The 26406-nt window shown below is 41.0% G+C and overlaps 1 protein-coding gene across 2 annotated transcripts in view; it reads right to left on the reverse strand.

The window, feature by feature from the left end:
• STX7 (syntaxin 7) overlaps nucleotides 1-20116 on the reverse strand; it is a 42997-nt gene extending 22881 nt beyond the window's left edge. For both annotated transcript variants that reach the window (XM_043592390.1, XM_043592391.1), the window contains exons 1-2: nucleotides 19990-20116; nucleotides 13235-13369 (exon numbers count right to left, since the gene is read on the reverse strand). In XM_043592390.1, the coding sequence (XP_043448325.1) occupies nucleotides 13235-13319 (85 nt within the window). In that variant the 5' untranslated portion in view covers nucleotides 13320-13369; nucleotides 19990-20116. The remainder of the gene's footprint in view (nucleotides 1-13234; nucleotides 13370-19989) is intronic.
• Nucleotides 20117-26406: the final 6290 nt, after the last annotated feature.

Genomic DNA, 26406 nt, shown 5'->3' on the forward strand with positions numbered 1-26406 from the left:
TTCCAGAAAAGTACGCTCACATTCTGAGTGGGACCGGGAACAGGGCTGAGAAGGAACCAGACACCCCCCTGGCGGAGGAGGAAGGAGGAGTCTGGGCCCTGCTAGAGGCCACAGGCTGCTGACCTCTGAAAGTTCTTTCCTGAAGAGCAGGCAGATGCTTTACAAAAAGGTAGCTGTGTGTTGTGGGGCCACCATGGTGATGGGGGGGCCATCAGAACTGGAGGGGGAGGACCTGTCACACAAGAGGAGGTTTCAAGAGGCAGGGGGGAAAGATACGGTGCCTCAGGGCATGGCAGACAGTAATGAGCCCTTGAGCAGAGGGTCTCAGCTCCCGTCTCCCTTCACAGGACCCCCCCCCTTGGAAAACCAAATTCATTCTGTTGAGTAAGAGGAAAAGAACAGATACAGCAATCACACAAAAAGACCACAACAATTGCGGAAAAGAAGAGCAAAACTCCCTTTGAAGAAAACACAGCAGGAAGAAAGGCTGCCACAACCTAGCTGGGGTGAAAATTATAGCCCAAAATAACTCAATGAGGCCACTGCAATTTTAAAGTTAGATCCCAACTAAATGAAGTAGATGAAATGGCTAGGTACCAGGCACTGGTAAAACAGAAACTTGAGGAACTCAAGAAAGAGAAAGGCAAGTTCAGAAGGCAAGACTAAATGAGAAGGTGCCTGAGACAGAATGGACACACAGGCCCTGTCCGCACTCCTCATTATAGCTGTAATAACTGTTCTTCGGCCGTGCCACCTCACTGGCCCATGGTTTTAGCTCCTGGCTCAGGGTCACTCTAGACTCCTGCCTCAGTTCTCCATGATTTCAGCATACACGTTGATGATCCTTCCGCCACCCTGGCTCAGTGCTTTGCATGCCCCACCCCAAGACCTTGTCCCCCATTCTACCTTAGGCACACACTGCAAGATCACATGGAATGCTGGCTCACTACCAGTAACCGTAACGCTTCTGTAATCTTACTGTCATGCACACTATTTACAAACCACCACCTCCTGTACGTCCTGCTCACTCCCACTGGTACCCTGGCTCTAACAACAAGCCTCTGCCCCACCAGGACCTTCCATCCTTTGGTCCTACCACTCTGCCAGTGTCCTCCCCATCCTCCCACGTCTTCACTCGCCTCCTGGCCCAACTTCAACCCCATGGTCAGTCATCTTATTCACTCTCTTGCATATATCCTCCTCCAGCCCCTCTCTCCATTTATCTTAACTGCTTGACAAATCCAGAACTCTAGTAGAGCCCGAAACCATGTCTCCTCTATTATACAAATGTGTCGTGCAGCATTAAAGCAAACCTCTGTTAACAGACATTTTATCCTAAGACTGTGTGTTTAAATGTTGGGGAACTTGGGGTGCCTGGGTGGCTCAGCTGGTTAAGCACCAGACTTTGGCTCAGGTCGTGACCTTATGGTTCGTGGGTTTGAGCCCCGTATCAGTCTCTGCGCTGGTGCTGTGGAGCCTGCTAGGGATTCTCTCTCTCCCTCTCTCTGCTCCTTCCCCACTTGAGTTCTCTCTCAAAATAAAGAAATAAACTTAAAAAAAAAAAGTTGGGGAACTTAAAATTTAGGCTGCCTCTGTGCATGAATCCTTTTGAGTTCTATCTAGATCAAATAAAGTGTGATGCTGACTATATGATAAAATTCTCCTATGTTTCCACATTCCATTCATTCAAATGCTCAAAATGTTGTTCTACCTGAAATAAAAGCCTGAGTGTTTACAATGGCCTGCAAGGCCTCACCTAACCCCACCCCGGCTCCTATTCTTCCCTCTGAGCTCCGTGCACACTGGCCTCCTTTCCACTCCCCTAACACCCCAGTTCTGCTCCCACCTCAGGGCCCTTGTACTTGTTAAACCCCTACTACAACATCCTTTCTCCAGATCCAGATCTACCTAAGATAGTTAATGAAGGTGGCTAAACTAAACAACAGATTTTTCATGTAAGATGAAACAGTCTTATATTGGAAGAAGATGCCATCTAGGACTTTCAGAGCTAGAGAGAAGTCCCTGCCTGGCTTCAAAGCTCCAAAGGACAGGCTGCCTCTCTTGTTAGAGGCTAAGGTAGCTGGTGACTTTCAGTTGAAGCCAGTGCTCATTCACCATTCCAAGAATCCTAGTGCCCTTAAGAATTATGCTAAATCTACTCTTCCTGTGTTCTATAGATGAACAACAAAACCTAGATGACAGCACATTTGTTTACAACAAGGTTTACTGAATATTTTAAGCCCACTGTTGAGACCTACTGTTCAGAAAAAAGATTCCTTCCAAAATATTACTGCTCATTGACAAATGTGCCTGGTCACCCAAGAGCTCTGATGGAGATTACAATGAGATTACTGTTGTTTTCGTTGCTGCTAACACAACATCCATTCTGTAGCCCATAGATCAAGGAGTCATGTCAACTTTCAAGTCTTATTATTTAAGAAACACATTTCATAAGGCTATGGCTGCCACAGATAGCGATTTCTCTGATGGATATGGGCAAAGTAAATTGAAAACCTCTGGAAAGGATTCACCATTCTAGATGCCATGAAGAATATTTGTGATTCATGGGAAGAGGTCAAAACATCAGTATTCACAGGGGTTTGGAAGAAGTCAATTCCAACCCTTGTGGATGGATGACTGTGAAAGATTCAAGGCCAGTGGAGGAAGTAACTGAAGGTGTGGTGGAAACAGCAAGAGAACTAGAATTAGATGTGGAGTCTGAAGATGGGACCAAGTTGCTGCAATCTTATGGTCAAACTTGAATATAAAAGGAGTTGCTTCTTATGGATGAGCAAAGAAGGTGGTTTCTTGAGATGGAATCTACTCCTGGTGAAGATGCTGTGAAGATTGTTGAAATGACAGCAGAGGATCTAGAATATTACATACACTTAGTTGATAAAGTAGCAGCAGGGTTGGAGAGTGCTGACTCCCAATTTTAAAGAAGGTCTACTATAGGTAAAATGCTACGAAACAGCATTCCACGCTACAGACAAACCGTTCGTGAAGGGGAGGGTCGAGTGACGCACTAAACTTCACTGTCATCTTATTTTAAGAAATTGCCACTGGCACCCCAACCTCCAGCAACCACTGCTCAGTCAGCAGCCATCAACTTTGAGGCAAGTCCCTCTTCCAGCAAAAAGATTCTGACTCCCTGAAAGCTCAGGTGATGGTCAGTATGGTTAACAATAAAGCATTTTTTAGTCAAAGCATGTACATAGTTTCTTTAGATATTGTACATTTAATAGGCTACAGGATAGTATAAATATAACTTGATATGCACTGGGATATGGAAATTTAACTTACTTTATTGGTCTGCAACCAAATCCCCAGTATCTCCATAGGTATGCCCGTAGTTAAAAGATACCAACTTACATACCTTCTAGAGATTTTTGAACAAAGCAGGGTGTAAAGGCAATAGCATACAACTAAAATCACTCGGGCCATCCTGCCCAGCTCTCCTCCCAAGCTCCAACAGCACAACAGCTCTGTGTATTCGCAAATAAGCAGGGCTGAGTTGGATTTTTTAGCTAAAAGCTTTCACAGTCCTCAATAAGAAAATAATAGTCCACAGGCTAGGAGGGAATCTTATTGTCTGTGGGCATTCTCTTGGACTTTAAATGGGATAAAGACCAAACTACCCCAGAGAAGTAGATGGCCATACTCAGTATCAGAAACACGCTCCTGCAACAATGGTTTCTTCAAATAATGACTAAGATAATGAATGACACTCCAACAAGAAGAAAGACTGGGAAAAATAAATGTACCAAGACTTACAGAACACTGTTTCGTAAGACTTTTAGGTTCTTGCAAATAAATGAATAGGCAAATCAATTAATAACAGCTTTGGGAAAAAGTCTAGAAGAGTATAAAAGGCAATTACTCTTTAATGGAAAATACTGCTCAGTAACTGGTAGAGAAATGACAAAAAAGAGTCCAAGAGATGAGGACAAGAAGTGTCAAAGCTACTGCAGGAAACCAAAACTACACCAACTGGCCTACATCTGCTATTCAGCTCCCACACCAACACTGAGCTAACTAAATGCACAGACAGGCTGTACCACAAGGCAGTTGAGAGGTTGCTACACAACCCATCACAAACTTTAATTTTAATAAAACAGAGGCTACTCTGTAATAAACAATTACTAGGCATATTGACTATATTTATAGTCTAAAAAAAAAGAATATTATAATGTTTTTAATAAGATGGGTGCGGAAAGATACATGAGAATTTAATCAGCATCACACTTTATCTATATAGACCTCAGAAGGATTCACGTGTGGAAGAAGCATATATGGTAAGTTCTCCAACATTTAAATATGTAATCTTAGGATAAAATGTCCATTAACACAGGTTTGGTTAAATGATGCGTGGCACACTCATATAATGGAAAATTATTTGGCCATAATAGACAAAAACGTAAGCAGCAAATAAAATAAGCATACAGTGACCTCGTTTTCATAAAAAAAAAAAAAAAGAATCTATGTATAAATACTTCTGTAGCCATTAGATTCACATTCAGTCATAAACAGCACTCATGTTCAGTCATGTAGGAAAAGCCACCAGAGAAAAGAAAAGTTGTCACTCTCTGAAAATTCTCTTGGATAAGACATTAATTTCCACACCTAGTTCTCTATTCTGTGTCAACACCTTAGGCATGAAGAAAATTACAACAATGAAATCAAAGCTACTAAAGTTTTTCTCCTCGAGGGGAAAAAAAAAATCCAACCAAACATTTTCAGATGTATGATGTTAAAAGTAGATATGTCAAATAACAAGTTAGGAGAGGGTCGGAGGGAGGGAAAAGGAAGGAGAGAGAGGGAGAGAGAATGAGGTTTCAACTCCTCCTCTATAAACTACCTTCCCATCCACCAATAGCCACCAACAGACCACCCCAGAAAAAAAAAAAGAAAAAAAAAAAAAAAAAAAAAAAGAAAAAAAAAAAAAAGGAACATCCCCAATTCCTGGGTAAATCCACAGTTCCAGTAAATTTGTTAACTCCTCAGGACTGAGGTCTTTTGTAAAGAAAAGTGTGCCCAGGCACCAAAAAAGAGAAGTTGATGATACTAGTTTTCCTTCTGTGCAGTCATGTGTTAGATGCAAAAACAAGTGCCTCTTTCACTAGACTCGAGTCAAAATAGCTGTGTTCACTCTCAAAAGTAACCAAAGGACTCACACATTTATACAGACTTTATATGTCATCTCAAATCCTAAGAACCTTATGAGGACAAGAGCCAAGCACTGATTCTTTTTAATAAATAAGCAAAGTACCCACAGAGAATGAGAGCTAAGTACAACACAAAGAAAACCAATAATATTTTTGCAACTCTCACAGTCTGTGTAGAACTAATCAATAGGAGATAAATGATAAAAAATGAAACAATGAAGATTCAACATAAACATTTCCAGTCACCTTCCCTTAACCTTCACGACATGGGTTTAAGGTCACACATTTTATACCTCCCTAGAAGTTTCTGCTTTCCCAAATCTTCTGGAATGAACACACATGTACATATGACATATTATGCATATTTTAGCAGAAAACTCCTGTACTCATAAAATTCGACTCGGTATATTTTATGTTACCAATAGATCCAATTTGTTCATTTTCCACAGGCTTAACTTTTAGACTCTCTTTCAGATTATTCTTTTTTAAAAATACTCAAATGTCAGAATTCTCATTAGCGCTGGTGAAAATTTTATTTCAATGGCTATGTTTCATGGTCAGCTGCCGATATATTCTATTTATCAATTTCTTTGAATTCATACCTTAATTAATATAGACACGATTCATACCAGAATCCCTTGTGACTACAACTCTCCCATCTTCTAATTCTTACAAGTAATATGTAAGTCTTAGTGGAACTCTAGCTAGTCTTGGCAAGGCTATTTCAATTATGGAATTTTATTTATTTTTTTTTAAATTTTTTAATGTTTATTAATTTTTGACAGAGAGAGAGAGAGAGAGAGAGAGACAGAGACAGAGCATGAGTGGGGGAGGGGCAGAGAGAGAGGGAGACACAGAATCCGAAGCAGGCTCCAGGCTCTGAGCTGTCAGCACAGAGCCCGATGCGGGACTTGAACTCACAGACCGCGAGATCATGACCTGAGCCGAAGTCGGATGCTCAACCAACTGAGCCACCCAGGTGCCCCTATGGAATTTTAAAAGTATGTGTTATGGATCCAGATATGGCAATTTGTCTCTTAATAACAAAGAGAATAATCCTGCATATGTTAGAAGAGCTTTCAAGATTCTTTAAAGCGTTGGTTAGAGTTGTAGCTTATTAAATGTCAAGAGAGGCCAAAAGCCAGCCCACGGAAAATATATATAAGAAAATCATGTCCTGGAAAGTGAAAGAGCTTACTCAAGGTCACACTGGCATTGGGATCCAATTTCAGGAAATGTGCATGCACTCACATAGAGCTTACTCAATTAGAAACCTTTCCTACCGTCTCATTCATTTTCCTAACTCAGTGACATTCTGAAAAGTCTGATTCTAATCAGGGAATTGCAATATAAATCACAATGAGACAGAACTATGGCTAGAATGGGTAAAAGTTAAGACTGTAAATGTCAAATGTTGGCAAGGATTTGGAGCAAAATGAATTCTGATACACTAGCTGGTGGGAGTATTACCTGGTACAACTACTTTATGTAACTACCATAGGTAAACACATACATACCCTATAACTCAGCAACCCAACTCTTAAGTACACACAGGAGACAAAAGAACACGTAAGAATGTTCAGCATTGTTCATAATAGCAAAAAATAAAGACAAATAAAAAATCCAGACACTCCAAATGTCCATGAACAGTAGAAAGAATAGACTATGGTCTGTTTGGATATGGAATACTATATAACAATGAAAACAAATGACCTATAGCTACATGTAATACCATGGATGAACTGCTTAAACAGAATGGGAGAAAGAAGTCCAACATAAAACATAACACTTGACTCTATTAAAGTGAAGAAACTGGCAATATTAATCAGTGATGTTAGAAGTTATCTTCTTAGAATATGGAGTGGGTGACACATGAGAAGGGCTTCAGGGGGCTGGTAATGTTGTACTTGCATGTGTGGTATTGTAACAGATGATTCATGGAGCTATACCCTAATAGTTGGTGCACTACTCTATGCATTATAGTTCTATTTTTTAAAGATAAAAAAGTCTTTAATTATGTGATAGTTTTCAATATATTTATTCTGCTTCTTTCAAAAACACGAGTTATTTCTGTGTGTTCTGAATACGCTTGTCTATATTGTTTGTTTGTGCAAGGATTAATGGCCCCAGGGAAAATATCCTACTCTGGTTTACCTTATATAACAGACTCAGCCATTGCAACCCACAAAGGCTTGCTTATCCTTGTACTATGCATCGCTGGTAGGAGTTTGCTTCAAAAAAAAAAAAAAATACAGACAGGTGATAAAGGGTACATGGGTGTATACCTCATTTCCAGATACTACTAATAAAAATGTTACTTGTCAACGTCTCAATCCAAAGCTGAGAGTTAAATCTAAGCATTTCTTTGATGCACGATGATCTTCTAGACCTGGGATAACAAACTGTTTATTTACATGCCAACTCCAGTCTACTGGGAACGGTTGCCTGGAGCGCCGGGTTGAGAAGACTGGATGTCATGGTAGGGCCATCGACGGAGTATTGTCTATGCCACAGGCAAAGGATGGAGCAGCTGGGGCACAAATTCCTAGCTGACTCTGTGACAGAGTCAACAGAACACCTTCTCTCATAGGATAAAAATATTTTCTTAATCAAGATCACATTGGGATCCAAATAACTTTCCTCACTGCTTCTACCTCTCCTCCAACCCCGTTGCCTTACATATGATCTATCAATAAAATTCCATATTCAGGAAGATTTTCAAATAGTTTCATTAAGACAAGAATTTTTTTTCTTATTTTAAACTCTCCACAGACAAACCCTTAATAAAATTCTAGTTTGTTATACCTATTACTCACTCAAAAAATTGTTATTTTAATGTAATCTATTTCTAATATATTTTATATTTAAGTATTTACAATATTTATATATGTTGTTTAATATAAATTAAATTATGGTAATATGCTTTAAATACTTTACTAGCAAAGCAAATTGATAAGACTACAGATTATTTTGAACAAAAACTACCTTAAGGCAAAAAAAAAAAGCTTAAAAACATTGTATTTCATCTATTCTACTCTTTGCAAAAGAGACCTGTCAGAATACACTCGTTAAAAAAAATTCTAATCTTCATATATGTTACTCTTAGATCCCTCCAAGAATCAAAAATTGATTGCTATTTTTTTTGTTATAAACTCAACTATACAAGTTCATATTTTATAATTTTTCACTGATCTTAACCAAAATTAATATGAAAATAAACTTTCCCCACTGAAGTGTTTATGAAGACTTTAGCTCTGGTTGAACAGATGCACCTATTCTAACGACAAGGGTATTACCCTTCTTACAGTATATTCTCCAGAGATTTCTTTTTTACAAGTAGATAATTTGTACTGACACAAATTTACAAGACACAGATGTAAAGAGAAACACCTAAATGTGGTGCAAAGTACCATCTTATTCGATCATGGTATTATTAGCATTGCCAGATGGGAAAAAAATGAACTGAAATTTCACACTTCTGCCTTTCACTTCCACGTGATTTTTTCATAGTCCTTATCGGTGATGTGCACTGGCTGGTAGGTTAGATCTTTACCAATAACTAACTCTACCTAATCTAAATTTCCCTTCATTCATTCAGTGAATCTCAGAATTAGAAACAATACATAGTGATGATTGTTTTCACTAAATTCAAGACCCCAAGTCTCAAATGAGTACTCAACCTGCCCAACAACCCTTCGTTACCTCTGTGGTATGTCAATCCTCTCAACTGTCAACACTACAACTCATCGCTTTCTCTTCTTTCCATAAACGTCCAACAGCCTTCCATCCCACTCCCTGTCTGATACCTCTGCCTCCTAGTTCATTTAAGAACAGCTCACTCAGACAGGAACTCTCCCTTCTTTGCCCACCACACTTACCGTCCACCCCACACTCTGCCTGGACTTGTACAGTGGACGCCAGGCAAACTGAACACTGGTGATCTGTTTCCCTCTCCCTCTCGCCTTCAGAGACCTTTCTTTTGCAATTATACTCTCACTGGATTCTCTCTTTTGTGGTGGAAAAATGCAACCACTTCTTTGGCCCTCTTTCTACTTCCATGGTGGAATCTGCCAGTTGCCCACTAAATACTGGTTTTTCCCTTCTTAAATGGAACAAGACCTAATTTTAGTGAGCACACTGTAATCCAGCCTTCCTAGCAGCTAGGTGTAGCTATGTGACTGTATCTAAACTCTGATCAATAACACAAGCAGAGGTGAGTAGGATTCTAGGAAGTCTCTTTAATTGAAAAAGGGTCAGTCCTTCTCCCTCTTTTTTTTTTTTCATTTACATTCAGAACACGAACAGAGGACCACTCTCTTCAAAGTCACCAGTTTGCCTCATCAAATTCAGTGCTAAAATTTTTAGTCTCTTGGCAGCATTAGACACAGATGATGCCTCTCTCAGTCTTGAAACTTTTTTTTTTTTTTTTTTTTGATTTCTGGAAATCCACCATATCCTGATTTTCTTCTTACCTCACTGGTCACTCTGATTCTTCACACTTTCTCCCTGCCTTCCAGGCTTCTACATTTTTTAATGCTCCAGCTCTCTTCTCTTACTCCTTTGTGATTATTTTAGACCTACGGTTTCAAATACCATTTGTACTCCGGTATCATTCTGATCTCCAAATTCATGTATCTAAGCTAGATGTCTGGCATCTCCCCTTAGATGTTTAAAAGACATCTCGAACTTCACTTAGCCAAAACAAAATTCTCCCCATTTCCGAACTGTAGTCCTTCTCACCTCAGTATATACTCACCGCTATCGACTTGGTTGCTTAACACAAAAGCCATGCAGGCACCCTGGACTACCCTCTTTCACTCTTAATCCACCCACACTCAGCAGCAAATCTTGCTGGCTCTGCCTCCAAAGAATATCCATCAATTCTCTGTCCCCACTGCCACCACCCTGGTACAAGCCAACACCTCCCTCATCAGACCCAGAGATGGCCATCGTGTCCCCACCCCAAATTCTCCAAAGTCTATTTTCTAAGCAGCAGCAGCCAAAGCAGTATGACTGTGTGTCTTCCTTCTTAGAATGAAACCTAAACTCCCCAGATGGCCTCTGAGGCTCTAGGTGGCCTGCTCAGTCTCCTCTCTGATTTCCTCTCTAGCCACTCCTGCCTCAGGTGCTGTGTTCCAGCCACACTGGACTTCTCTTTCCTATTTTCTGAACACCCCAAGCTGTGGACTGCTTCAGGAGTTTACTGCCAGCTCCCTGGCTCCATCTAAATGCTCTTGTCCTGTATCTTCTCACTACCAGCGCCTTCTCATTCTCACTCCCTCAGAGGACAAGCTCAGCTATGGCAGCTTCCCCACAGTCACCTGCTCTCCCAGCATGCTCATTTTCATCACAGGAAACCATATTGTTCATTAATGTTTTTTAACCCTCTGCTTTTCCTTACACTACGACCCACATGAGAAAAGGGCCTTGTGGACTTTGCTTACTGCTGGATTCCCAAGGGTCTGGTGCAATGACTGGTCAGTAGTAGGTGCTCAATAAATTATTTGCTGAATGAAGGCAGAATATCATAATTACAAGTCACTCAGTTGGAACCATTACTCCAGTGTTTAAACCTCTCAACACCAGACCTGAGAAATAGTATCTGACCACCATGTGCTGGTCGCTCCTCCCGAGGGTAGCCATTTCATTCCTGAATAACCAGGATTATTCAAAAGCCCTATTCCTCCTAGAGCTGACGTCTGGCTACTGTTGCTTTGTTCCTTTGCGAAGGCCTTCATGATCATGCAGAATGCATTTCTTGTATTTTTCATAAGACCGTGCTTCAGTAGCTGAAGGTGGGGACTGTGGCTTCTCACGGCCAAATGGTCCCAGGCCTCTTGGCCCCTCTCCACAAGGCAGAGTTGTGGGTCTTACCACCACCCTCCCCCACACACCAAAGCTGTCCTGAATCACAGTGCAGTCACATACTTAGCTATCAATTATGCCAGGAGTATGCAACTCTTGTTCAATTTATCACTTCCCATCTAGCAGATCAATCAATCTTTCTCGGGAACATGACTTGATTTAAGTGAACTCTTACCTCCTACCAGTTCAAGCTCACAAACAATCTCCAATCCGTGTATCTTTCATACACTAGGTGCTTACTGCCTCTATAATCTCAGAGCCTACAGTCACTCTTCCTCCTCTTCCTAGAATTCCTAATGCATTTATTTTTCCCAGCACAGAAGACCTGCACTGTCCTCTGGAGTAAGGCCTCCTGGCCTCCTTTCTTGCATAAAGGTCCTGACTTTTCCACACATCTAAATTAAAATTACAGTCTCTCTTAATTTTCACACATTAGCCTGAGGCAAACCAGCAATATATATATATTTTTTAACGTCATTTATTTATTTTGAGCGAGAGAGAAAGAAAGGAGGGGAGGGGCACAGAGAGAGAGACACAGAGACAGAGAGAGAATCCCAAGCAGGCTCCATGCTTAGCTTAGAGCCCAACATGGGGCTTGATCTCACAGCCACGAGATCATGACCTGAGCCAAAATCAAAAGTCGGATGCTTAACTGAATGAGCCACCCAGGTGCTGCAGACCAGCACTATTTCTAACAAAGAGAAAAATTCTTATTTTCTTTGGCTTTTATATTATATCGCTGTGCACAACAGCACTTTTTTAGTGCCATAATCTAATCCTTTTAATCCTTTGGCCTCCAAAACATGCTGACATTTCACTGAAATCACTTGGGTAGAGTAGTAACTTCTGGGAAGTTAATGATTAGATAAGAACACATGGTTTGGTCATCTGAAAACATTCTGTATTTTCACAGTGTGTTAACACATTCTGGTAAAGAGAGCAGTAAACTTTAAGTAAGCTAAAGAATAACACTGTATTAACACACTCCAAAAGAGAGTTCAGTTAATGCCCAAAGAGCCAGAATACTGACTACTACAAAGTGACTAGAATAGTCCTCATGTGATTAGCTATGATTCAGAAACAAAATGTGAAACAACAACAAAAAACTATAGGCTCAAATCTGCTACAGTGATCTTTTAAAAAATTTATATCTATGTCTGTCTCCCAAGGAGTAATAATTTCCAATAAAATGCTACATGGGCTTAGTCTAGTAGCACTGTGTTTGATAGGTGTAGCACAGTTGTTTGTGGGAACCCTGAGTTATCTTCTAGATCTGCCTCAATGGATTAAAACCTCCCCTCATCAGTTAATCCCTGCTCCTTAAGGGCACAGTCCTTTAGACTATGTATGTTCCCTTTCCCTTTCCCTGTTTTAAGTAAACGTAAACTCTTTGTAGGGCTCCCCAGTTCCAAACCTAGGGAATTTAGTCAACAAGTCTCTTTAGTCTCATCTAGAACCAGATGGTTTTAAAGCAAATATAAGTCTCTATCCTTTTTTTTTTTTTTAAGTTTATTTTTATTTATTTTGAGAGGGAGAGAGAGACAGAGAATTCCAAGCAGGCTTCGTACTGTCAGCACAGAGCCCAACAAGGGGCTTGATCCCATAAACCATGAGATCATGATCTAAGCTGCAATCAAGAGTAGGACGGGGGCACCTGGATGGCTCGATCAGTTGGGCATCCAACTTCAGCTCAGGTCACGATCTCATGGCTTGTGGGTTCGAGCCCTGTGTCAGGCTCTGTGCTGACAGCTCAGAGCCCGGAGCCTGCTTTGGATTCTGTCTTTGTTTCTCTCTGCCCCTCCCCCACTCATTCTCTCTCTCTCTCTCTCTCTCTCTCTCTCTCTCTCTTTCTCTCTCTTTTCAAAAATAAACATAAAAAAAAAGGAGACTTAACCAACTGAGCCATCCAGGTCCCCCAAATATCTATCCTTTTAAAGTTTTATTTCATTAATGAAATAGTGTATTATGTGCCTGGCACTCTACAGAAAAGTGCAATTAAGTGTTATCTCTTCTAATATAATTGTCTTTTGTATTTACTCTAAAGAGTTCTGGCCTTTTTCTTTTTTCTTTTTTCTTTTTTCTTTTTCATTTTAAGAGTTCTAACCTTCTAAAATCTGTTCCTGCTCTCAGTCACCGGAGTTGTCCTGTTATGAACCCAATTTTAAGAATTAAAAACAGTGATGTCAACTTAAATTTCTACTTACAACATTGTGTGATCTTCTGGATATTGGAAGAGATACGCTGGGCCAGTAGGGCAGGGTCACCACCAACACCCGGAGTGTAAGACATAGCTGATTTACTTATTCACTAATTTCATCAGATGTCACCTAAGCAGTCACCTAAAAAACAGAAGTCACATAATTGTATTTTTAAAGCATTGGCCTAAGTTTCAAAGTTATCAATCTGGGAGGTTGATTAACCTAACAGGGTTGAAATATAGCAAAGGGACACATCAAATAGAAAAATTCTCATGGCTTTCAAAAATACTGGCTTTCAAAGGACACAGTCATGTTAAACAATTAAAATAAGGTTCAAATTGTACATTCCCTTTGAAAACTTTTAAGTAACCAAATCCCTTTTATGTGTATATTCTTAATTGTTTATATATTTTCTCCTTAACTGAACTGCAAGCAACTATAAAGCAGGGCCCACATGCTATTTATCTTTCTTTCTCCAACATTTAAAACAACTCCTGACACAGAACAGCTATTTACATATCTATTAAATGGTACAGAAACTGCAGGGTGTCCCCAGAAATGTCACCATATCTAATTTCACACAGAAGAGCTTAGGAATATATGACTAGCGGGTGTCCAATTTTAATAGGAAAGGTCCACTTTGAGAGAGGCACGGCTGACAAGTGAGGGGGGGAAAAAAAAGGAACGTTCCATAAAATGCTCATCACACCTTCCAACAAAGCAAAGAGAACAGCTCTCCTCTTCCCGAGGCTGGCATCAGGATGGGAAGCAAAGCTGGAGCACCGCGACAGGAAGGAGGCAAGAAGGAATTTTCTTCTTCAGTCCACACACCACACACCTCTTGGGGTTTGGAAAAAAGGATGGAAAGGGTGTCCCTACATACAGGACTGTGTCCAGCACAGACTCAACGCCACGCCCATCTTTCCACCGAGCACGCTGCAGGCTGCAAAGTTGCAGGCAGGCAATTTGTCCGGCAGCTCTCTGCTGAGAGTCAGCTACATGCCTGGCATCAAATGGGCACTAGGGAGTCGCAAGCGAACAAAACAACAAACATAAAGAATCTGCCTAATTCAAGTGTGTCATTTAGAAGAGTGGATAAAGTAAAACAGCAAAAGCAACGTAAATCAGCAAAAGGTCATGTGCAGGCAAAAGTGAGAGGCTGGCAAAAGGAAATTTCACTATGGCTCCTATCTAGAAAGAATTAACAAAACACAGCAGAAGATCTGGATACTGGGCATGACTGGTATGGAGAGTGACTAAGGCAAAGACATGAAGCCTGGGATGGGTAGACCCAGAACATACGCAAAGGGCAAACTCAGTGTGTCATTTCTCAAAGAAAGGGGTGGGTGCCAGTCAACCCTAGATCAGATGACTCATGGTGGGGACAAGTGCGAGACAGCATAGAAAGAGAGGAATGACCCAACGTGTATTGTGTATCTGTGAAATGAAAAGCATTTCACATAGATTGTCTAATTTAATTTTCAAAATCTCCTCTTTAAAGTAGATAGTAGCAAATAAACCTTGTTTTAACAATGAGCAAACTGAGGCTAACAAAGATTAAGTAACGATAAAGATAATTGAACCCACCTACCAGCTGGACGTGGGGTTCAGCCCCAGGGTTTTGGTTCCAAAGCTACCCATGACGGCTACCACACCAAACTAAAGTCACGAAAGAGGGCGCTGGAAACTAGGGTTAGATTGAATATATCGCAATAAGAAAGCACTGGAGATTTCTGGCAGGGGAGAAGAGGGCACAAGGAAATGTGTGTCTTGTTCTTAGGGTCGGTGCCGGCAGGAAGTGCAAGGGTAGAACTTTTGGAATAAGTAGATCAGTACTGGCTCCATGTCAGAAACTGGTGCATCGTGGAACGTGCCTGGCCACCCTGGAATTCCTGGAGCTTTTAGGTACTCTTCATTCTCCTTCATTGATCCACAGGTCCAATTTATCTATTCCGGCCCTTCGGATCTCACCAAGTCATCCAGAGAGACCCAAATCTCAACTCAGGTGGTAGAACTGCTTCGGCAGGTGGCAGATAGCTTTGCACTTAGGCCTGCAGCCACCTAAAGAGCTGGGGCCCAGAGAGGAGAAGACCGGACCTGGGGATTCAATCAAACCAACACTATCACAAGCATCCCACTAACCACCAATTAGATCTCTAAATTCTGCATGTTTTTTTTTTTTTCAGTAAGAGCTTGAGATAGAATTCAAAACCACAGGATTCACCCATTTAAAGTGTACAATCCCATACACCTGAATCTAATATAACACTGTATGTTAACTACACTGGAATTAAAATTAAAAAAAAAAAAAAAGCAAGTCTATTGGTGTTTTATTTTTATTAAAAATTTTTTTTTAATGCTTATTTTTGATAGAGAGAGAGAGAGAGAGCACAAGCAGGGGACGGCAGAGAGACAGGGAGACACAGAATCTGAAGTAGAATCCAGACTCTGTGCTGTCAGCACAGAGCCCAACGCCGGGCTCAAACTCACAAACTGTGAGATCATGACCTGAGCCAAAGTTGGACGCTCAACTGACTGAGCCACCCAGGCGTCCCAAGCCTACTGGTGTTTTTAGAACATGCATAAACTTGTGTAGCCATCACATCACTTTTAGAACATTTCATTACCCCCAAGCAAAGCCCACACCTACTAGCAGTCACTTTTCATTTCTCTGCAACCTCTCCAGCTGTAGGCAACCACTAATCTACTTTATGTTTTCATAGGTTTGTCTATTCTGTACATTTCCTATGAATAGAATCATATAATGAGCTCTCTCGTGACTGGCTTCATTCTCTTAGCATGTTGCCAAGGTCCATCCATATTTTGGCATGGATCAATACATCATTCCTTTTCACTGCCAAATAATACTTCACTGCATAGATAGGAGCAATTCTCTCCTGGCTCAATGACATCTTTCTTTTCCCTTTTCCTCTATCAACTAGATCTCTAGAAAAACTGTCTCACAGCCAACACAGACATAATGAATGAGGATATGTTTCTCATTGACTCTCCTCAGGAGGCTCCTTCCTAAACATACATAGATTTATAGCATTCCCCTTAAGCCTCAAAACTCATGCAAGCCTAACCTAAGCCTTCTCTGTGTTTTTTTCAAGGCCCCTTTTTTTCCTCTTCAGAGAATTAGCCAATTATTTACAAACACTACCAGTTTTCCTCATCTCTTTACTCAAGCAACTAAATTAGTGAAAGTTCCTACAGGTGAGATAACTGGGCTCCATTCATCCAAAGAGCTGTTGCTGCTGCTGGATTGGCTGGAATTTCTTTAGAGAAAGGGCACAGTGACTGTTAACTCAGCTCTGTGTTGAGTGAAGAATGAAAAGAAATTTGCAAATGATGGAAGAGAAAGATACACAAAAATTCAACAAGATCAACCATGGCTAACTGGTATTTCCAAAGCATTGTTTTACATTTATTTTCTCAGTTGATTCTTACAACAAATCTCTGAGGTAGGTTCACTTGTAATTCTGATATTTCACATGAAAAAATTGAGGCATAACAAGAATAAGTAACCTGCTTAATCTAAGAGCTAAAATTTGAAACTACATCTTACAGCCCATATTTTTAAAACACTAAACCATATTGCTTCATTGTGTAACAAAAACTCAGGGCAGGTGAGCCCAATCCATTAACCTTTTTGCAGACTCTACTCTTAGGATGAGGAAACAGACCTGGGATGACTATATGAGTAGATCAAGGTAACACAGATGAATAGCTCAGTCCTTTTCTCTCTTATTCTGCCAACAGTGATATCTAAGAGACAACAATGGTTGGTCTTTCTGATGACAAAACATGAGAAATAAAGGAGCCAAATGACTTTACTGCAAAAACATATATACAGATAGATGGACTATAATTATAGCTAACTATAAAGTGACATCAAAAGCTTATGATCATTGCATTTTGGCCTGGAATCAACCACGTTATTCTGATAGCTGCTGTCTACTTCAGTCTCCAGCACCTGGCTGGAGTTAACAAGCACTAAAGCACTGTTGATGAATATTTTTGAAAGAACAATCAGAATTCCCAGTTTTATTGCTCAGAATAACGCATTATCTATACCTGCTCTATCAAGTCCTCAAGTATAACATGTGAGGCTAGTAGCTTATAACAGCCACTGTAGAAATATAGAACATTCTACCACAGCATAAAGTTCTATTGAATAGTGATCATGTAGACATCTCAGCAATTACTTTTCTATGAAAACATATAAACACTATAAAGGGAAAGAAGGAAAGAGAGGATCAAAGTGCAATACTCATAATGAGGATATTCTCAAGACTTTCTGGAGAGCACAAATAAAAGAACAAAGGGAATTGTGAAACTGTAATTGTCAAACACTTCCTCCAGGTAATACCGGACACATTGCAGAATCCTAGATTCCCATTAAGCATACATCTCATGCTCTATAAATCGAACACAAACGGAGCTATAGAAATAGTTTCACTTTTTGAAGTGGGAGTACGAGCATAAAACACTGGACTTCCCTCCACCCCTTGCGCCCAAAATATACGTTCCCAGAGGGGCAAGGCTGTGTATTTTTTGTGAGCTACTCTAGTCTCGCTACCTGGTTATGTAAGAGGTGCTTAATAAGTATCTGTAGACTGAATGAATAAATGTACCTATTTCCTAAAAGAACACATACCTAGTCTGAGGATAAATAATACCGATTCTAAGATATTAAATTCCAGTGTCTTCTTTTAGATCCTAAATGTACAGGCTTATTACTGCCTTAGGGCCTTTGAGGAGTGCCGTTCTCTATCCCTAGAAGGCTCTTCCCGTGATCTCCACATGACTGGCTCCTTTACTCCAGCAAGGTCTCATCGCATGCTAGAAAAGTCTTTGCTGACTATTCGGATCTAAAGTGAGAAGTCACCACTCTTGCCACTTTCTGTTTATCTAATTTCCTTTATCGTGGTGCTAATTGTCACTTAAAACGATCTAGTTAGGGGCGCCTGGGTGGCTCAGTCGGTTAAGCATCCGACTTCGGCTCAGGTCATGATCTCACTGTCTGTGGGTTCGAGCCCCCCGTCGGGCTCTGTGCCGACAGCTCAGAGCCTGGAGCCTGCTTCAGATTCTGTGTCTCCCTCTCTCTCTGACCCTCCCCCATTCATGCTCTGTCTCTCTCTGTCTCAAAAATAAATAAACATTAAAAAAAATTTTTTTTAAAAAAACCTTTAAAAAAAAAATAAAACGATCTAGTTAGTGTGTTGTTTATTATCTGTCCCTACCTTGGGGATATAAGCACAAGACAACCTTGTCACCTTGTGGAATTTGCAGCATCAGGTGCATAGATGTTCCACGAACATGAAGGTGATCACTCTATGGCCGTGAGCATTCTCTATCTAAACCGAATTAACCCAATACTTTAGCTCAGCATCTCTGCCCGTTGCACTATTATACTATTCGGCTTCATTCACAATACCAAGGATTACTTTTCACCCTTCTCATACACTAAACTTTCAAATTAAATGGAATCGTGGCAAACTTTACTCAGACTTCCTGCAGACGTTTCATATAATTTATTTTTCCACCCCCAGCACTGAACTAAAGTTTGGTATCTTAACCAAAACTATATATAACTGTTTTATCGGGAGCAGCACAAACCAAAAGTAGACACAATTGCGTTATCCGGAGCAGCACAAGTAAAAAGCTTAAGAAAAATGATGCAATCATTAATGGGTTACAATGGTATTATATTAACTTCTACAGAAAGTTTGAAACTAGAGCATAATTCTTAATTAGTCACAGTCTGAGACGAACTTCTCAAGGCGGCCTGAAAAGCAGAGGGCGTCCACATCACAAGACACTGCTGAACACCTGCTAGAAGTCTCTGCCCGCGTGAGGGTGAGGCTGCCCCCAGAAGAAACGTCCACCTGCAACATTACTCAACAGCACAGCACTTCATCATCATTTTCTTCCAGATTCTGTTCGAGTTTTAAATTATATACAGTTATAGCTAAAATACAATTATCTGAATTAAACAAAATATGTATAGAAGAGCCAAACAAATACAAGAAACTTGAGAGGAAAAACAAATAAATAAAGCATTTGACCAGAAAGGTAATGTTATTTTTTCCTCTGTGTCTGAATTTTTACAAATTAACGACCTAAAAAACAAGAAGCCGGGGTTCCGGGGAGGACCTTGAAATATTTTACGTGTTTTTAAAGGTCTTCACGTAAACCAATTAATGACGCGTACGGAGATCAAAGAAAGTTAGCTCGTCTTCAGGCCAAACAAAACCAACTACAAGCTGCCCCCGAATAAATTGCATATGGTTCCTTTACTGCAGCATCTATTTTCAGTTCCTCTGTATTCGGGAAGAGAACTTTAAACTGTGTCTTCTAACTCTGTAAGTTGCAAAGAGGAAGAGGTCACTCGAAGTCCTGCTCGCTCCAGGCAGAAGCAGGATTCCGGAGCTCCGCCCCAGCGGGCCCCGGCGCCGGCCCCGCCCGAGGGTGTGCGGGAGCCAGCGCCGCCGGGGAGGCGGCGGGGATGCGGCGCTGCGGGCGCAGGGCTCGCGGAGCCGGCAAGGCCGGCGGGACCCGCTTGACCGGGGGCGTGAGCAGCGGTGGAGCTCCCGGGCTGGGGCAGCGCCCGCCTTCCGCCTCCCGACCACAGCCGCAAAGCGCAGGGCGGCGGCCACCTGACCACGCTCACAAACAAGGAGGCGCGGCAGCCGCCGGGAGTTCGCGCCTCTGGGGCTCCGGGCCAGGGACCACCCCCCTCCCCAGGTTCCTCTTACCCCAACCTCCTCGGCTTTCTCCTCCTCCTCCTCCGCCGGCCCCAGGCACCCACCGGCCCCAGAGCCCCCAGCTAGATTCTCAGCTGATGGGCGGTGGCGCTGGGACGCCCAGTGCGCATGCCCGCAGTACAGCGCTGGGAAGGAGGCGGGCCTCGCGCCCTTCCCGTTGGCCAGCGGGATTGAGTGACAGCCGTTCTGCTACGCCCCTGGGTCTCTAAGCTGGGAATGGGGATACTAAGAAAATTGCAAGGGAGGTTGTTTTTTGTGTTTTTTTGTGGGTTTTTTTTTTTGAGGCCTTGAATTATGGAAGGCTAACGCCTTAGCCAACCTGCAATAAGCAAGGTGAGGGAATGAAGAAGCCGTCTTTATCGGGTGATGGCGGCCTCCCTACACTCGGGTCTTGAGCCCGCCCCATCAGGTCCTGCCCATCTTGTCCTTAGTCTGCAAGCAGAACGTTTTCACAGATCCATTAAAAAATGCTAACGCAAATATGCAATCCTAGCAGGAACAATGACAGAATAAGTGAAGAGTCACCTCCGTGTGCCCACTTAGTAGACAAGTTTTCATAGCACGTACAGGCCATTCTAAGAATTTCTGAAGGATAGAGAGTAGTTTTAACGGGGTTTGAAAAGAGCAGAGAATGTTCTGATGATAAATATTCAAACGTAGTGTAATTGTTAGATAAAAGCATCGATTGCTTTTGGTGAAAGACATATTCGGCAAATTAATTAGAAGATGAAAAGACTTGGCCTTTGCCTGTATTAAGGCCTCACTATTTTCTGAAAAGATCTTCAGGACATGAAAGGTCTAGATGCACTAACGCGATAAAAACCACAACCAAAATATTTTGAATTGGTACCCCCTGAGAAAATTCTAGGTTGTTTAGCATTATACATACATATATACGTAAGGGAGTGAGGTCAGACAGCAATAAGAAACACAAGGGTCTCTCGGGTTATTTTAATTGTTCTACTTTTAACAGAAAAATGGGAACAAGAAAGATTTCTTATTTCACATCTTTCCTGAAGAAAACTACAGTGCAAGTGTTTTAATAAACAACAACTTATATTCTGCCTCTGAAAAGGGGACAATAGAGTGAGAATACTGCCCAAACAGAAGGCACTCATCCCATCTAAAGACAGCACGATTCAGCTAGCATCAAGTGCAGACTTCTAGGAAATTCAGATTTTTATGTGAAATGCCCTTTTTCAATATTTTTAAAATTTTATAAAACATTATGAGATCAGATAAAGTAGGTATTTCAACTTCTATAATAGGCAATAGTTTCAACCATAGAGTATTAAAAAAAAAAAAACTGGAGGGGTCCTTATAGAAAATCTAGCTCTACTTCCTCATTTAGGAAGAAGATTATAGAAACTGAAAACCAAAGAAACTTCATCAAAACACACAAATAATTATGAGCAGCACAGGTCCAGATGACTTCATTCAGAATCCCCAATTCTTCCCACCATTATCTTCCACTCAACAAATATTCATTGAGAACCTGCCGTGTGCCAGGTACTGTTCCCAGAGCAGCACATATCCAGGTGAGTAAGGTGTATAGTATTTTCCCTCAAGGAACTTAAGGAGTGAGATTCTTCCCAGGATAGTGGAAGAGGTGCTGTGATAAAGATTTAGTAGGCAAGTGCAAACTTTTAGGGATCTCTGTATAATTTTATTTAGATGAAGCATAGGGGATGGGCTGGAGGGACATAAGATTGGAAAGGCAAGTGGAGTTTATATAATGAAAAGCCTCTACATCGTGTTAGATGAGTATTTATGAGGAGTTAAACTATTAAAGGATTTTAAGCCAAAAGTGTGATATGCTCATAATTCTATTTTATGAAGAAAACTCTGGAGAAATGGGGGAAATTTAACGGAAATAATATTGAGAATGGAGAGGAAGGGAGAGAGAGAGAGAGAGAGAGAGAGAGAGAGAGAGAGACTGCAGCCTTTTAGAAGGCTACTGGAATTGTAGCACATCCCCAATTTAGAATGTCCCCAATAGCAGAGATGTTGAAGGACTTCCTAAGGCAAATGCATTGGGAAAGAAACAGTAAGGCCTGCTTTGCGAAATATTTAGGGAGACTTGGAAATTAATTAGATATGAAAAATGGAAGAGAGGGCTACTATTTGCAGGACTTGCAAAACTGAGTTGAATATGATGTAGTTATCTGAGATCTAACATTGCTAATAAAGTAATTGCAGTTTGAGGACGAAGGTGGTGGAATGGGGGAGCAAAGCTACCTACGTTTAGCTTTGGACGGGTTGTAGTTAAGATCCTGGGGAAGTGATATCCAGTTTTGAGATGTGCCTCCCTTCAAGCACCCTCCGGGTACTTGAAAACGTGAACTGGAGTTCTAAGTAGAGTTCTGGCTGGAGCTGTGGGAGGAGATGAGGTCACTAACTTTAAGGATGGACTGTTATGGACTCCTGGGTTTAAGGGGAGCTGAGAAAGAAAAACTCTGAAAAGGAGTGATCAGAGAGTTAGGAAGTAAACCGGGAAAAGGTGAAGTGGAGAATGAAGGAAAACATTTCAAAAAGAGGAAATGCTCTATGATATCACATGTCACAGAAAGTTCAAGTAAATTAAGAGCCAAAAGTTGTGCATTGGACTTGAGAATTAGGAAATGGTTGGTGAACAGGAAAAGAAATTTCAATCATTCAAGGAACTATCATGGAAAGAACTCATAAGGCCTGATGCATATTTCAAACTTCCTGTTTCCTTTGAGAGAACCCAGGGCTTTGGGAAGGAAGAAATGCAACAGAAAACCTGAGGCTAGGTGGCCTCCTTAGGTTATGCTTCCGCTTACCGATTGAACCAGGACAGAGGGTCAGCTGTCTGAATCCTCCTCCTGGGCTCTTTCCAATTCCTCATGTTTTAAAATATGTTATGAATGGACTCCTTTCGGGTCTTTTGAAAACCTACGAGATGTCACCCCTTTGTATTCAAATGAAAAAAATACGTAGGGTGTGGGTAACCCTGCGAAATTTAGAGGCACAGAGGGAAAATGAATTCCCAAAGCGTTCCTGACATTTGGAGGGTCCCATCTGAACATCTACCTGCTACTGAGACAAATTCAGCCAGCGTCCTTGAACCCAGTAGGGCTCAAAAATTCTGCCTATTTAATTGGCAGTCATTTCACTTCTCAAGTGAATTTTTACACTTGCAGGAGTTACTTACATGTGAAGCCTTGTAATTGGATTTTTGAGAGCTAGTAATTTTGGGAATTTGGGTCTTATTGGAAAGATTTTCAAGGGCATTAGAAGTCCTTGAGTGGGAATTGTATCAGTGTATTTGTTGTGTCCTTATTAATATAAATACCCCCTCTGCTAGGTAGGATAGGGAACTTTCCCCTGTTCTATCTCTAGCCTTTGGAAGAAAAATTGTAGTGAATGGAAGGGAATAATTACCTGTTCATTCAGTAGTCCATGAACTAAAAATAATTTTTAAAAAACCACCATGTGATCTTGGGGGAGAGCCAGAGAAGTAAAAGATACAAAAAGAAAAAATCTAGCAAGACAAGGAATTTATTGGCAAATGAGAGGTACAAATTGAGTTGTAAAAGTGTGTTTTTGATTGATAATAAAATGGAAAAACCACAGCTGTTCTAAGAAATCTATGCTAGATTAAAAGGCAGTTTAGGGTGCCTGAGTGGCTCAGTCAGTAGAGTCTGACTCTTGATTTCAGCTCAGGTCATGATCTCACAGTTCATGAGATTGAGCCCCACATTGGGCTCTGAGCTGATAGCAAGGAGCCTGTTTGGGATTTTCTCTCTCTCCCTCTTTCTCTCCCCCCACCCCAAAATAAATAAATAAACGTAAAAAAAAAAAGCAGCTTAAATTAATATCTAATAAATAAGAGTTTGTTTCATTATTCCTTATTTTTAAGCACCTCCATCCATATTCCTCTGCTGTTTGCTAAAACCATCCATGTTCCTCTGCTGTTTTCTAAAACCACACAAGTGCCTAGTGATATGCCAAGTACAGAACAGATTTTTCTGACTTTTAAACACAGATGTAATAGACATCCCATAGAAATCTTACATGAACAATTATAATATGATGATCTGTATGTTCAATCCTAATTTTGCCTCTAAATTTTGTTGATATGTCCCTCTGTCGGTGTCTCAGTCTACTGCAGCAGCCTCCTCATTGGTGTCTCTATATACAGTTTTTACTCAACCTTATTATCCTCAAGGCCACCACTAACCATTGGAAGGAGGGATCTCCATCACTCAGGCTTCATGCTTTCCCCATGCCCCCAAATGTACCCTTAAAAATAAAAGTGGTTGAACTGAGCAGAGGTGGGATGTTGTATAGGTCGGAAGAAGGAATCAGAGAGGGACATCTGTGGAGAACCATCTGGGAAGCCATATTGTGATACATTCTTTATTTAAAAAAATAATTTTAATGTTTATTTATTTTTGAGAGAGAGAGAGAGACAGAGCCTGAGCAAGAGAGAGGCAGAGAGAGAAGGAGACACAGAATCTGAAGCAGGCTCCAGGCTCTGAGCTGTCAGCATAGAGCCCAATGCGGGGCTGGAACTCAAGAACTGGGAGATCATGACCTGAGCTGAATGAAGTCAGATACTTAACAGACTAAGCCGAGCCACCCAGGCGCCCCATATTGTGATACATTCTTGAAGATTCACACAACACATTTGTAAATTAAAGGCTCTGAGATGTGGTTCAGCAAAGTAACAAGGATAACTTTCTTTCTTTGTTTTTTAAGCTTATTTATTTATTTTTAGAGAGAGAGAGCATGGGCAGAGATAGAGGGAGGGAGAGAGTCCCAGGCAGGCCCCATACCATCAGCGCAGAGTTGGATGTGGGGCTTCAATTCACAAACTGTGAGACCATGACTTGAGGTGAAATCAAGAGTCGGACGCTTAACTAACTGAGCTACCCACGCGCCCCAAGGATAACTTTCTTTAACTTAGTTTTTTCTGAATTTTATATTTATTGGCTGTAAGGACCTTCAAAATACATGTTACAGAAAACATTGCTCTCAAAATCAGGTCCAAACCCGTTCTCATGGTGCATTAATAGGGTGACTGGTCATATGTCCTAGTTTGCCTAGGACAGTCCCAGTTTATGCTTGTTGTCCCAGTCTCTTGTCTGCGGAGCACCCCATTTCATTCTCAAAAGTGTCCCCATTAGATAATACATTACATGGGTCACTTTATATATAAGGACCTACCTGATTTGGACCCTGCCCTTCCCTGCATTGAAATTTATGCTTTGGAATATGCCAGCTTAAAGAACTCCATATTTTTCTGCTCCCACCGCCCTCCTACCAGCGCTTTAACCACATACCGGGGTTTTTCTTATTTTTGTGCTTTGCTCAGGCAGTTCCCTTGTAAAAGAATTTTTTAAGTTTATTTTATTTACTTTGAGAGAGAAAGAGAGAACATGAGTGAGGGAGGCCCAGAGAGAGAGGGAGAGAGAATCTTGGGGCTCTATCTCATGAACCTTGAGATCAGGACCTGAGCCAAAATGAACAGTTGGATGCTTAACCGACTGAACCATCTAGGTGCTCTTTAGGCAGCTCCCTTTAACCAGAATATGTTCTCTCCTCCTCCTCATTTTTTAAGTAAATTCTTTAGAATAATTGCAGACTTGCAGAAGACTGGCAAAGACAGTAGAGTTCCCTCATATACCCCACCCAGATTCTCCTAATGTGAACTTAATGATGGTGCGTTTGTCAAAACTAAGAAATTTAACACTGGTATAGTAGTAGCAACTAAACTATTGATTTATCTCATTAATGTCCATTTTCTGTTCCAGGATCCAATCCAGGATACCACGTTTTACTTACACAGTATGTTTCCTTTGTCTTCTCCGATCTGTGACAGTTTTCTGTCTTTCCTTTTTTGTTGTGACCTTGTCAAATTTTTTAAGAATGCGCCTCAGTTTAGGTTTGTCTGATGATTAGACTGGACTGTAGATTTTTGGAAGGAATACCATGGAGGTGGAGTGTTCTTTTCATATCTTGTCATGGGATACGTGGTATCAGCAGGATCCATCACTGGTGATGTTAATCTCGATCACTTGGTTAAGGTGATGTTTGTGAGGTTTCTCCAAAGTGAAGTTGGTATTTTTTCCATTTCCATATTATATACTCAGTAGAAGAGAATCACCAAGTCCAGTTCACAAGTAAGAGGAGGAGGATTGAATTTCACCTCCAGAGGGGAGAAATGTTAAAAATTTATGCACATATGTTGAAACTATGACAGTACTTAATAAATATTTGGAGAGAGTTTCTTTGAGGCTGTGCATATATCTAGCTTTCCCTTAAAGTTTTGCCTACTGGTTTTCGCATTCATCAGTATATTTTGCCTACAACAGCTTTTCCTGTTGTGTTCTAAAGGTGATTCTCTATTTCTTCTGTAAGGAATATTTGTCACTTCTCCCA

The sequence above is a fragment of the Prionailurus bengalensis genome, chromosome B2, assembly GCF_016509475.1.
Source record: "Prionailurus bengalensis isolate Pbe53 chromosome B2, Fcat_Pben_1.1_paternal_pri, whole genome shotgun sequence".
In the NCBI taxonomy this organism is placed as follows: Eukaryota; Metazoa; Chordata; class Mammalia; order Carnivora; family Felidae; genus Prionailurus; species Prionailurus bengalensis.